General features: G+C 40.0%; 1 protein-coding gene across 1 annotated transcript in view; it reads right to left on the reverse strand.

The window, feature by feature from the left end:
* Positions 1 to 669: 669 nt before the first annotated feature.
* Positions 670 to 14,398, reverse strand: part of INTU (inturned planar cell polarity protein) — a 438,220-nt gene continuing 424,491 nt past the window's right edge. Inside the window, exons 15-16 of the mRNA XM_086962184.1 lie at positions 11,661 to 11,818; positions 670 to 1,267 (exon numbers count right to left, since the gene is read on the reverse strand). Coding sequence (XP_086818310.1) covers positions 1,156 to 1,267; positions 11,661 to 11,818 — 270 coding nt within the window. The 3' untranslated portion in view covers positions 670 to 1,155. The remainder of the gene's footprint in view (positions 1,268 to 11,660; positions 11,819 to 14,398) is intronic.

Consider the following 14,398-nt stretch of genomic DNA (forward strand, 5'->3'; position numbering starts at 1 on the left):
CCCTAACAAAGGTCTTCCTGCAAGCCTAACTGTACATAGCGTACACATCTCTACTAATAAATGCATTCCTATCTATGCAATGGCAACTACATTACTGAATTTTCAGAGTATTCTGTACATGTTCCCACCCTAGTAAGGGAGTAGCACCTGATCTTGACAAGAGGATCCAACCATTTCCATGTTGTGAATGGGTCAGAAAAAAAGTATGTGGCTACCAGCAAACTCTCGAGTTTGTGGGTGTTCTGTAACTTCCAGGTCATCTCCACCATGGAACATCTACATCGTTTATCTTTAGAAGGATATACCCATGCATAATGTTTCACCATCATGAAGTAATTCTATGCTTGGGTAAATTTCATGTGCATATTCATCTTTTTAATTCTCATAAATTAAGCGGTTTACATATTTAGGCTTAACTTACATATGCAAACGGCATGGAGGCTGGGCCCTAAACTCCGAAAATTAACATTTCATATTAATCATTATAATCAATCAGTCAACTGTACCAAATTAACAAAGAAACGTAATGCTGTATATAACATTCAAGTGTCCTAGTATTTAAAACTAACTCAAAGGAAAACTGTTCTTTATTATTAAACTATTAACCTTATAAAAACGAGGTGATCACGTAAAATGCAAACGAAGAAAATCTACAAGAAGTCATATAAGTTTATTTGAATACATCAAAAATATTTTTTCAGAAATTATTTTGTAATCCAGTCATTTAAGTGCACATTCTTGAAAAGCTTAAAACTTTAAAAGAAAATATACTGAGAACCACATATGTTTAGCTTAAAATAGACACATTACAGTCATATTGATAATAAAAATATTGCAAAACATATATATTCAGAAAGACATTGACAAAACTGGAAAAACTGTTCCAAAACATTTTTGCTCAGCTTCAAAGTGATGAGTCTTCTGCCCCTCATGAAAATATATTTAAAGAGTTCATCGGTTGTGTAGTTAAAAAAAAACATAAATAGCAAAGTCATTTTTTATTCTGTAAATGTAAGTACGTCCACACCTTGAATTATTTACATACTGCCAAAGTTCAAACAAGAAACACAGCAAGGCACGTTGATCCCTTTTGTTCATTTTAAGTGCATTTAAATGACCCAGAGCAGCTGGGTTTGGTTGAGTCAGACAGCGCAGCTAGAGAGCTATTCCAAAGGACAGTTTAAAAGCCAGTTCCACTGCAACTTCTGTGACAGAGTCATGAAAACACACATAAAATTCCTGAGGTTGCGGATGCAGGAAAAGTCTCCTGTAAACAAACAGCAAAGGAAAAACATGTAATGTCACATTTTGAAATATAAAACTGTGTGCAGAATAACAGGTCAATTAAATAAATACTGCAAACAATCTGTAATTAATAAGACAATATTGTAATTATATGCGGTGTGATGTGATTTATAAAAAAAAAACAATTTATGCTGGAAGGTCAGTGTACCAAGATGCGACAAGACATTTTTAATTTACCTGTGGAGGTCACATTTAAAAGAACATTGAAACGGTGAAAACACTCGCTTGGATTTCTTGTGTTCTGGTTTCTAAGCCCTGCATTAAAGGATGACGAGGGATCACAAACAAATATGCCTAAGAAGCGTCTTGAAATGAAAATTGCCAAAACATGTTTAAGTAATAATTTTTGCTTTATGTGAAAAAGAAGAAACTATTGAGAAAAAAAATATTTTGACTAGAATATAATAAAGAAAAGTGATAATGAACACATTTTATTTTTGGCACTAATTAAGAAAATACATTTTACATTGGTTTTTTTTTTTAATGAACGATTATGTTATGATGGTTTATGCTTGTTTTAAAGGTGAAAGTCTAACATATAGCATTAACCCCCAGATGCATCAAGAACCCATTTTGCTATTCCTTAATAGCGAAAAATAACAATTTGCTATTAAGGAATAGCAAAATGCAATGCAAGAAGAAATCACTAAAAAAATAGCGATTTCTTAAAATTCCTTGATTGCGACTCGCAATTAAGGAATATCTCCCCATTCATTCCTATGGGCCTAAAGGCCCATAGGAATGAATGGGAAGACATTCTCAATTTGTGAATCGCAATTAGCGAATCGCAAATTGAGAATGCGATTTCAAGGGTGCAGGGGTGTCCAAAGGACACCCTGTTGCACCCCTGAAATTGATCTGTGCACATATGTCACACATGCCCTTAGGGCATGTGTGTGCGCAGCATGAAACTTTGAAACTTTGAAAAATGCACTTTAGTGCTTTTTCAAAGTTTTTGCAAATTACCATGCAGTTCAACTTCATGGTAATTTGCGAGCCCTATTAGTGAAATCGCTATTTTTAAAACATTATTGCATTGCATTTTTGGAATCTCAATTTGAGATTCCTTAAATGCAAGTAATCGCAATTTTGCGATTTCTTAGTTTGCGTTTTTTGCATTTGGGATGATGCATCCCAAATGCAAAAATACCGTCTGAGAATCTGCCCCTTTGCGAGCCGATTTTACCTTCATGAATCTATGCCTAAAAGTTTAGGGTAAGGATCTAAGGGCTAGATGTAGGTAATTGTTAATTACAGAGTAGAAAATACCGAATTTTACGGATTCGGTATTTTCGGAACGGTAATTGCAATGTAGATAAAAATTCGGTAAAAATTACAGAATCGTTAAGATTCGGTAATTACCGAATCAGTATTTACCGATTCAGTAATTGCCATTCATTCCTATGGGCCTGGAGGCCCATAGGAATGAATGGCAATTGCCGAATCTGTAAATACCGATTCGGTAAAATAGGGAAAAAGTCAAGGGTGGCAGGGTGTCACTTTAACACCCTGTTGCACCACTGATTAGTGCTGGTGTGCACATGTGGCACACATACATGCCCTAAGGGCATGTATGTCGGTCACATGGCACAGGTGTAAATGCACATATTTGCATTTTACATAGGAATTCGTTATTTACCACCAACTAATAGTTGGTGGTAAATAACGAATACTTTTAGCCCAGAAGCAATGTTTGAAGTGCTACCTACATTTCATTTACCGATTCGGTAAAAACCGAATCGGTAAATACCGATTCGTTATTAACTGAATCGGTAAATGTGCCCCCTACATAGGAAAAGTCTATTACCGGTCGATAACGGCCAACCGGTAATAGCCCACCTACATCTGGCCCTAAGTTTGCTGGCAACTCAGTTACATCCTTGCTATTTGCTGACAATACATTTCTCATTTCCAAGACCCCAATAAGATTACAGAATCTTTTGGATCAATTTGTGGTATCATGTGGGAACTACGGATTGGAAGTGAATGTCACCAATACCAAATTTATGGCATTCACATAAGTCATTTACAGGCAAGGCCAAATTGAGCAACACCCTTTTAGAACGAGTAAAGCTATTTGATTATTTTGGGGTTAGGTTTACAACACACTAATCTGAGGTCTACAAATCTTAGAGTCAGTTGTCACTCCAACACATAAGCTCAGCCCTAGTGAAAAAACTGAAGTAATCTAAATTCAGGTCAGTCACTCAGCTATTGAGATCTGCCGGGCACAGAGATTTGGGGATTCAACAATGTAGGGGTTATCAAAAACACAGAGAATATTTTTATGAGACCTAGGAATGCGCCACTAATTCACATTCGCTTGGACCTTGGTCTCAAAAAATAGTGCATGTGGTAGTCTATTAGATCCGAGTTTGGTCTAATAACTCACTGCTTCCCTTAAGGCAAGCTTTTCCTGAGGAGCTTGCACCTGGTACTAAACGGAGTATACCTTGGTTCAAATATGGTAAACAATGGTTATTCAGATTGGGCTTGAGTGACCTTTTGTCTAACCTTGGCCTATGCAATGAAATACGTTGAAGTACCTCAAAAGGAAATACTGGCTTTATATTAATGGACTTTGGTTGAATCACATTACAGTTGGGGAGATATTAGGGAGGTTCATAGATTTTAAAGACCAAATGCACTGAGGAATTACTGAACTGAACCCCCTCAAGCAAAGTCTTTTGATCTGAAATTCACATATGGTATATTGCCAATTAATGGTTTTTGCAGTAGATGGATTGCTCGCAATATTTCCCCAAAATGTCCATTGTGAGATCCTAGCTGTGAAACAGAAGAACACCTAATTTTGTTTGCCAAAGATACACTGCTATTAGGAGAACTTGGCTTATCCCGATTTGTCGTGCCCTTTCCATGAGACACTTGAAGACTACCATGAGAATCCTAAGGGACTACATAGAATGGCTAATCTTTGCAAAAGACATTTTTAATTTCCTGTGGAGGTCACATTTTTAAAAAATTGAAACAGTGAAACCACTGTTCTACTCGCTTGGATTTCTTGTGTTCTAGTTTCAAAAGAAGCGTCTTGAAACCAGAATTGCTAAATCACGTTTAAGTAATAATTCTGGCTTTACGTAAAAAGAATAAAACTATTGCGGAAACAAAACCATTTAAAATAAAATATGATAAAGAAAAGTGATAATGAACACAGTTTATTTTTAGGACTAATTAAGAAAATGCATTATACATTGGAATTCTTATTTTGTAATTAATGATTAAGTTGTTATTGTTTATGTTCGTTTTAAAGGTTAGAGTATAATGTGTAGCACTAAAGGTTAAGGGTAAGGATCATTGTTGGGGTTGAGTGCAAGAATTACTTTTAATTGAAGCATTGATGTTTTGTTTTGAATCATGGTTGGACTTAGTGGCAAGCCTCTGGTTGGGGCCAGAGTTATGGTTCAGGTCATGGGGAGGGTTATGGCTAGTTTGTGACTCAAACTAGGATTCGAATTAGGGTGAGGTGTGAGAATCTCTTCATACTAGTACTTATTATAAAAGATTCTTTATAACTGTCAATGCAGTGTATTTTTCTTAAATTCTTATGATTCTTCATTATCACAAAGATCCAAAAGTTTTACACAGATGTGCACATATGTGGATTAGGGAGTCAAGATGTTTATTATGAGCGTGCAAAACTAATGTGAGCTGAATGACATGTTTAGGCAAATCTCTGCTGGAAAGCGGATTCACACGGATCCTATTTTTCATTTCTGTTACCGTGGTATTTTAGCAGCTTTTAAAGAATGTGATTTTGTTCTGATAATGGAACCATTTCATATTTGTCACTGAGCTGCTTCACCGCATGCGCGCTAGCGGGTTTTCCCGCTGCGCGCTGAAAATTCGAAAATCGCGCGTTACGTGACAAAGCCAGCTCGTCATGCGCGCAGCGCAGGTAACGCCCATGACGAGCTGGCTTTGTCACCAGCATCGAAGGGGTTAAAGTAGGCCTGGATCTTATTTAACAATATCCGGATAACTCAGGTTCCATAATCTTGATGGAGTGGGACGAAGGAGGAGTTCAACAGAGGTTCCAATAGGAGTGGAAGGCTGCAGCGATGTGGGGGCAGGGGCGTCTCTGAATGTGCCCAGATGGAGTGGGTTCCCCACAAAGTATGGTGGAAAGGCTTTCTTTGCATAGGCCAGCAGTTCCTAAACTGGTATTCGCAAAGACTACTGAGGGGGTCTGCAACTTTTCGAAAAATAAATCATATAAAAAGTACTAAAATGTATATACATTAAAAAAAAATCAACATTCTAAAATGCTCTATGCAAAGGAATTATAAACTGGAGGTATAAAAGGTGAAGCTGGTATCCTTATTCTGATTAGTTGGAGCAGCACATGCACAGGAACCAGAATCTAGTATGGATAATTAATGGCCTGAACTGAATCATTAGTATGCGTGGACAAAAGGAGAGCAGGCCTTTAGAGCAAAAAATAATATTAATGCGCTAGAGTCTATTTCATCTTTTAGAAACAGAACAAACTAAATTTGGAAAAGCTACAACCTTCCCATTAACATGTTTGCGATCATTATCATTCAAAACACAACAACCAGACAGAGAGATAGAAAAAAATAACCCTCCACCTGAAACAAAGTAAATTATTACATGATCTCCCAAAGATCTCCCTCATCTGTACCAGCTAAATATGTCAGAGATGAAACCTGGAAACTTTCTTTAGAGGAGCCAAGTGGGTAATAAAGAGGGACCTAAGCCATGTCCTCTTCTTCATGGGAAGGCAGTGGAACAATTCCAAGGCTTGGAGCAGGTTTCCTTCCTATTCAAATGCATTAATATCTGGTCTGCGATATGCTGTAATCTCAGAAGACTTATCAGCAAGTAATAGTGAAGTCCTTCTAGCACCATTGCTGTGACCACTTGGACAAGATGATGAAAGGAGTGGAATGGAAATAGTAATAATAGCTTTCAAATTAAGCTGAATGGATCTGAACATACTTTGTTATAAAATAATTCACCTTTGACAAGTAGCCATCAATTCAGGCATTCAGACTCTTTAACACTAGACAGGTTTTCGTCAGTTATCAGGCACCTTTGACCAGGTTTTTGGTCATGCCTGCAGTCTTGTTCTAGCAGACAGGATTTCAGTATTTGCAGGATTAAATTTCATCTAGTTTAAACACATCCGGTTGTTGATTGCCTCTATATAGGCCTTTACGGATTATCAGGGAGTAGTTCAATAATCAATAATATATATTCTTAGTGCTTAAAAAATGTTATTCCCAAAAATATCAGCAAGGAAATAAGAAGTCGAATGTATTTGTTAAATACTATCAACAATTAACCCTGTGGGGCTCCACAGTTGGGCTTTTAGACATAGAGCAGAATGGTGGAAAGAACACACTGTGCAAATTTTTTTTGTCAGAAATTACCTGACACAATCAAGAGCTAAACACCCTAGCAGGCAGTCAAACAGCCTTGCAAACAGAATGGGCCTTTATTACATTCCAAGATCATAGACGATAAAGGTGAATCTAATTCCATTATGTGGTCTGGTGGTAAAGCAGCTTTCAATACATCTAGGAAGTAATTCCCAAGGATAAACAGTTGAAATTGGGTAAGTACTTTGGGCCTGATTACGATGGCGGAAGGGCTGCCACCGCCAGCCATGCGGTGGGGGGCCCTTCGCCATCGGACAGCAATTTTCACCCCGCCATATTACGATGGCGGGGGGAATAGTTTAGGTTGTAAAGACCCCCCCCCCCGACACCGTTCCGCCATAGGCAATCATTCTGATTGCCTGGCTGAGTGGTCAGCATGTGTAAAATGGTGGCGGTGCCTAGCAGGCACCGTCCGCCATATTATGATGCCGGCCGCAGCCAGCCTTTCTGTGGTGGGTACACCGCCATTGAAAGGATGGTGGAGAATGCATTGGGGGGCCTGTTGCGGGCCCCCTTGTGTTGGGGGGAGGTGGCGGTGCACTGGGGGAGTTCCCATGGTAACCCCTACATTTCCCTGCACTAAGTGGCAGGCACCACGTGGTGCCTGCCATGTAGTGCAGGGTAACGCACTACATGCAGCCAGCAGAACCCGCTGCAATGGTAAAGATGCAAAATGCGACTGCCCCGGTGGCGGTTGCATCGTGATTCTACTTGCGGGAGCGCCGCCATACAGACGGGCGGTCCCAAGCACCACCACGATGGCCCCCTAAGTCACCAAAATGCTTCTGCACATCATGGATAGTTCTGACTTTCATAACCATATGCTAAGATCTTGGAGCACAATCAGATAGTTTAAGACCACCAATAAGCTCAGATTGGTCAATTCATCAGTCCCCGAAAGTCTACACAACAAAAGATAATACAGTGTCTGTACCACCGAGATTGGCAAAGTCTTTTTCCTAAACTCTGTACATCCCTTAATTTTTACTCCCCAGCATTTTTTCACTATGATGCAAGGAACTATGCCTTTGTCAATCTTCCAATTTGAAAAAACGTAAAGTCTTCTGTAACCAAATCTATTAAAGGGGGTTTCAATTATACTTCCACCATATCTCAGTAAAGAGGACTAGCTGTAGAACATGATCTAGCATAATATCCTCAATATCTATTTTTAACAGACAATCTTATGTCAATCAGCATGCAATTAAGAAGGGTTGGCCCTATAGCCAAGTGTTGTTGCATACAGAGCCCTCGACAGGTTCTCTTTGCACTTTACTGCTCTCAAATGTCCCCTTATTTTCTGCAATTCCTACTGTTTGTTTTTGAGTCATGATGTAAAGTTCCAAAGGGTTGCCACAATAGACCCAGGGACCACGCAGGTGTCCATTAACATTCTAGAAATGTATCTAACGAGCAATGCCTCTTCAGCATTACCATCTCAATTTCTAAATCAACAGTGCCACTGTCCCTTACAGAGCCCAGCCAAGCTTACCATTAGCATGCCGTCACAGAAGATGCACATTGGCCCCATTCAGATAGGCCTTGGTTTGTAGGTCACTTTCTGTGTGAGCAGGTGCTTTGCCCTATGGTTATATGACCTTTCTGGCTAGTTGCATCGGCAGCTCCATGATCATGAGGAGGAGTCTGCTGAAGTGCCAATAGAGTGGTTTTGGGATATCTCATAAAAGTGCAAAATTCCGAAGGAGAACTTCAGTTGCGAATGTGTAAAACCATCTGAGTGGGGCTGGGGTTGAGGGCATCTGATGAAGATGACCCCCTCCTACTGGCTTGGTACTGTTTGACATGCAAATGGATTAATCTTGTACTAAAACCACATACCAAAGTGTGCTGTGATAATTTCCTGTACTTAGAAAGTAGTAGTACAGTTGTGTTATTGATTTCCTCTATGCTTGAGGATGTTGCATGTATCAGTCGACCAATAGTCATTTAACTTAAGTTTCTTGGGCTTCCACAAGGCATGATCCTTACAAACTCTCAGCAAGTCAGGAATGCTTCAAAACATAGCTATGTGCACTGTGACCTAGTGTCCAAGTAGTGTGCGTGCATCAATCCACCATGCTATACAGATATGGTGGAACTCCCATTCCAGTCTTTCCCCTTGAAATTACCTTTTCAAGTGGCCTCTCCCCACAATGTGATTACCCGTTCCCACTCAAAGTTTTTTGTGATGAGTAGTTTCTATCCAGGACTTGAGGTTAGAATGTGCCTCCAAATGAGACTCTAGAAAAAGAGCTGTCAACGAGCAATCAACCGCTATCGCAAACGATGCTACCAGTTAACTTTTCCTGGTTGGTTCCAAGCTTCTTCCATAGGCAGCAAGATTCCTTCATAAACAAATCATGACCAGGACTGGATCAGACTTCTCACTGTCAAGACAAGGGCAATTTTACAGACTTTCACATGAATCTTCTAGCCCACTTTCTTCTTCTTCTGAGGCGTAGTGAAAAGTTCCTTGGGAAGCAGAACGTCCCACTGGGTCGCCATTTCCAGTGTAAAACAAAACACCACCGAAAATGTGGTGATATTTTTTTCTTATTCTGTTAAGAATCTTATATAACAAGCAATTATGCGGATGTAAACCCTATGATTAAAAAGAATTGCAGGGTTTGCAACTGCAAACTGACTTTTTGATATGTATTATATACATTTTGCGAATTAGAAAAACATTTAAGTTTCGAAAAATGGGTTTAACAGACCCATACGAAATTAGAACGGGACATTAAAGGAGCATTCCCTCCGAACTGTGATTCAGTAAGGTGCGTGTCAGTGATCTGTGGCTGCAATTATGGTCTCATACCATTAAGCAGTTACTGCCTACTCAAAGGAGATGGTAATTTATTTGCAAAGGGAAAGGTGTTTCCATTGGACAGCTTCCCCTTTGGAAATCGTGTAGGGACAGAATTTACAGTATTTTATTGCTGTGCTTAAAGGTCTGGCTTAAGTGGCTCTTTTTTGACCGCACGGTCAGGTAAGTGCTTGTTAGGCAGGATAATGTAGAAGTAGACATACCACAAATTTAAAAGCCCATCTAGCACAGAGATTCTAAAATATTTCATTGGAATTGCTGAGATTTCAAGAGGGTTTGTTGAGTAACTTAAGTGACAGCATGAGAGAGATCCACATAATCAAGATTGAATACTTGAGTGTAAAATATTTTTCAAACAGCCCGAAAGAAGAGGCAGCTCAGAAGAATATTTATCAGGCTTGCACTTGAATAAGCTAGTGAAAGTAGAACCTCCTTGAAAAGTGAGCACTTTTCCTACCTTCAGATTAAACATTGGGTTCTCCATCTAGATTTGAAGAAGGGGCCTTCAGATGCCTCACTAACTTTGAGAAATGCATGAAAGGTTTCTATAGCAGCAAACATGCAATCTCATTTATAAACAAACAGGTAATGATCTGCCTTCAAGACCCAGGCTCAGAAGAGATGGGAAGAAGAACTGGGGAAAACATTCACTGACAAAGAATGGGACATGACTTGAAAGCGCCAGGGACTTCAACAGGTCCTGCTAGATTTACAAGACACAATATAAATGTAACCATTACTTGTACAGGACTCCATAGAAACTAGCAAAGTGGGACAAAAAAAGGGATGGATCGTGCTGGTGGGGCTGTGGGGCACCGGGTAAATTGATGCATTTGTTTAACCACTGTTGCAAACTAATGTATTACTGGGAGGCAATACTATCAGAACTAGGCACAGCCTTTGAATTACCATAAAGTGAAACCCAATAACTATACTGTTGGGCATCCCACACCCGGGGCAGAGATCTTACAGGTCCCTATAGGGAAAAGGATTCACACTAGCCTTGACGATAACTTCGCAAGTCATATTGTGGGGCTCAGTTCAGACACCTAGAATTGACAATTAGCTTTCCTGGAGTGGAACACACTGGCTATGAAAAAGATAATCTCCCAGTTCGAACAAATGCACATTTCATACGACTCAGATTGGACACTTTCCATAATTATACTCTCTAAGGACTATCAAAAATTAAGGCAATTTAGATACCGCAGAGGATTTCATATGAAACTAGCTCATTAATCATGTATGTCTACATGAGTGACAGTGACATAGATCCAGGGTATCAAACAGGGGATGTATAGTGCCAATTTCCATGCAAGAGTACTGATAGGTCTATAATATCAATGCCTAAAATAAGAACTGAAAAGGAGGCTTGCAAAGAAGTAATACCGGCTGAGCAAAGGATCTTGGGAGGGTGTTCTACTACAGGTTGTATATTTTTACTGGAAATCAGCTTTGCAGCGCTCCTCGCCGCCTGCTGGTTGTTGGCGAAGGTATGTGTATCAGAGAAGTAATAAAACGTTTTAATACTAATAAGCTAGTGAAATGTAATCATTAAGAGGAAAACGCATGGATGCAAAGGACACTGTTCATGAAAGTAGCAGAAAAAAATGAGCCCCCAGTTGCTAGCAAAAACTTAAGGTATGAAAATCATGGTTTTCCTAGCAAGTTATGCTTATTAGTCTGCCAATGTGCTTATTCGGCTGCCTATGTGACCGATGACGAGAAAGTAGTAGATTCCGGCGGGTAGTGATCTGAGCTCACTTTTTCCTTCCATATCACCTGCAACAGCACATTGTTTGTTGTCGTAGCTGCATGCACCAACTACCGAGAACATTTACACAAACTGCAAACAATTTACCAATTTCCAAGAAACCTAAGCAGTTCACAATTTGGCAGAACCTGAGTGTCATCTCTTGGCTCAACAGTTGAACACACTTTTACTCCATAAAACCACATAAAAAAAGCCACTATGCTAGTTACCTGTGTCAATGCCTCAATCTTTCATCTGTAAAAATAGGCAATTTCTTGCTAAATAATTTATACTAACAGATCTATGAAATTACTGAAAGTCAATTTACAATACAGTATGTGCTTTCTCTTACCCTACAACCCAATAAGTCACAGTAGGTGGAGACTTCTTTTGATCCGTCCAATTTTCAGGGTAGCACTCAAATAAAACACCATGTTCTTTTATGAGACCAAGGCTGGAACTGGTCTTTCTGGTTTCTGAATGAGATTTGACATTTGGAATCTTCTTGGTCTGCAAACATAGAGAGATCTATCAGATCTTTACAGAGACCTGAGGTTTACACAGTTACTCTCCTCATACTATGGGCAAAGTACTTACAAAATATAGATACCAGCAAGTACAGACACTCTTCCCCTTTCCTGGGATAAACAGGTCTTTGCACCACCACACAGAACATTTTTCCCAGCACTGAACAGGCTAAGCAGACTGCGTGTATGCATGGCACAGCACCACTCAAGCCCTGACCTTCACACCTCGCCTTGGCTTTCAGAATCCTAGTCCCACTCTCACGGAGATCATATGCAGGAACCTATTTTGTTCAGCCCTCAAACTCTGTGGTCCCTCTATATTCTGCATTAGGAAGATTTCTTCTTGGGGTCTGGTTTGACACGGTTACCTGCCTGCGAGATCTCAAGTATGCAATTAAGATAAAAACGGGTCCAGCTGGTTTCAACCATTTTGTAAGAGCCCACAACAGAGGATACAGAGTAGGGAAATGAATCTTCACTCTTCAGTCACTGCTTACTTGGAAAAGTAATTTACTTTTTAGAATGGTTCTCAGACCATATCGTCATTCATCGTTAGAGATGAAGATTTGCACCTTTGTGCATTCGTCTATATTGAGAAGTGGCAAGAAAACCCCGGAAGAAGGGAATTTTTCCCGAAATGCATTGGGTGATTTTAATAAAAGCGTGATATGTGGAAACGGTTATTCTCCTGCGTTTTTATGAAGAGAGAGGAAATGAGAATGAGTACAATGGATTGAAGAAAATGAGATGAACAAAAAGATGATTATAATTGGACAAAAAAGTGGAATCAATGAAGAGTTAATGATGAGTTTAATTCATTGGACTCATTTAAATAGGTTGTGCAGCCAAATGGGAACCGTAAAGTGGTGACCTTGTGTTTATAAGCAAAAGATTTTCCCCTTTCAATGGTTGCCCCTTCATAATGCCGACTAATGCATGAAGATGCATTAGTCTGCATTATGAAGGGACAGCCTTTGAAAGGCAAAAAAGTCAGCCTCCATTCATTAACATAACACATTGCACACTTGCATTCCAAGGGACTGGGAGCTGTTGTATGCTGCGCTGGGCAAGATGCCAGAGGCAACACCATGTCCCATCAGCAGCTGTAGGTATGATGCTCAGCATAGGTGCCGTATCTGAGTTACTCAGATGCTCCTTAAGCGCAGGGAGTGCCACCTATACTGTACTTTTTAGGCCTCTAGCTGGAAGGGGCAGGAATTAGAGATAGGGTGGGATTGACTGTTTCTGCTCAGATTGATACCTGGTGTCAGCCATAGCTGTCGCTTACTCTGTGGGTTGTGTAGTTGCCTCAGTCCTGGTGCGATTTTGCACTGTGGACAACCTGGCACATGGGCAAGGTCTCTGCACGCCGACTCTTCAACCACAGAATCCCTGACCCCATTCCTTTGGCAAAGGTGAGACAGCTACTGTGGCTCACAGTGATTCAGTGCATTCCAACCTTACAAGTGCTTCTGAAATGATGTACTGCTTGCATTGCTGCAGAAGGCTATCGGGTGACCTGGCCACGTGCGAGCCTGCCCTTGTGGAGCTTCTGCTTCGGAAGTACACTTTCTGGACTGGCAGTTAAAAGTGAAGATTTGTTGTTTAAATTATGTGTTCTACTTGTTCAGGCTTATTTTCCTGCCAATCTCTTCTCTTCAAAGTCTACAATAAATCTTTATACGTAAAGAAAACAAGCACTATTTAAAAGACAATGTCTTAACTGTTCACTTAAAACTCAAAGCCTCATGGGTATGAAAGATCTGTATCCTCATTGTTGGTTGGCATCTCCAAGTCTTCATGTCTTTTGCGCAAGATCAGCAGCTGCCAAATTATCACAGCTGTTTATTTATTTTCAGTCCTGACCATTGACATTTATTTGATAGCTCAAGTCCAATTTTATTGTTGGATAATATGCCACTGACGTCCAAACAAAAAGAGAGGCAGGGAGAGTAGTGTGACACTCTTATTCCCCAGTACTAATCAATAAACAAGAAAAGAGTGTCTAATGGTAGTAGGCACCCACTATCAGGAGCAAGTCGAACGGCTTCACTTAAGGCGTTCAGGAAAGCCCTCACTCACCACCTAGTGATGACATGCTTCATAATCGGGCCCCACAAAAGAGACAGAGCGTCTCTTTTGTGTGCTACGACGCCAGATGTTACTGCGGAGCGGGTTGGTGAGTTTAGGCAGTATTGTGTAAAGAGAACTAGTGAGTGATGGATGGTTAAAAGTAGTCCGTAGTGTATCAAAATTAACTTTATTCTGGAGATCACTAGGGACAGGATAATCAAAAATTATGTGTAGGAAATGCGTCCACACTTAATTAAGTGGTAGTTTCCTAGTAATCAGTCGACATGTTTCAGCCACAAAACGGTATGAATTTACCTGGCATTCTTCAGGACTTCAGCGTGTACTAAACCCTGGTGGAATGGACTCTCTAAGGCCCACCCTAACCTAGGGACGTGAAAGTGAAAATTTAACAAAAAAGGGTGTAAAAGTGCAAAAAATTAGGAGAAAATTATGTCTTCCTAATGACTCCTGGTTTAGGAGGATTCCGTCT

The sequence above is a fragment of the Lissotriton vulgaris genome, chromosome 3_1, assembly GCF_964263255.1.
Source record: "Lissotriton vulgaris chromosome 3_1, aLisVul1.2, whole genome shotgun sequence".
In the NCBI taxonomy this organism is placed as follows: domain Eukaryota; kingdom Metazoa; phylum Chordata; class Amphibia; order Caudata; family Salamandridae; genus Lissotriton; species Lissotriton vulgaris.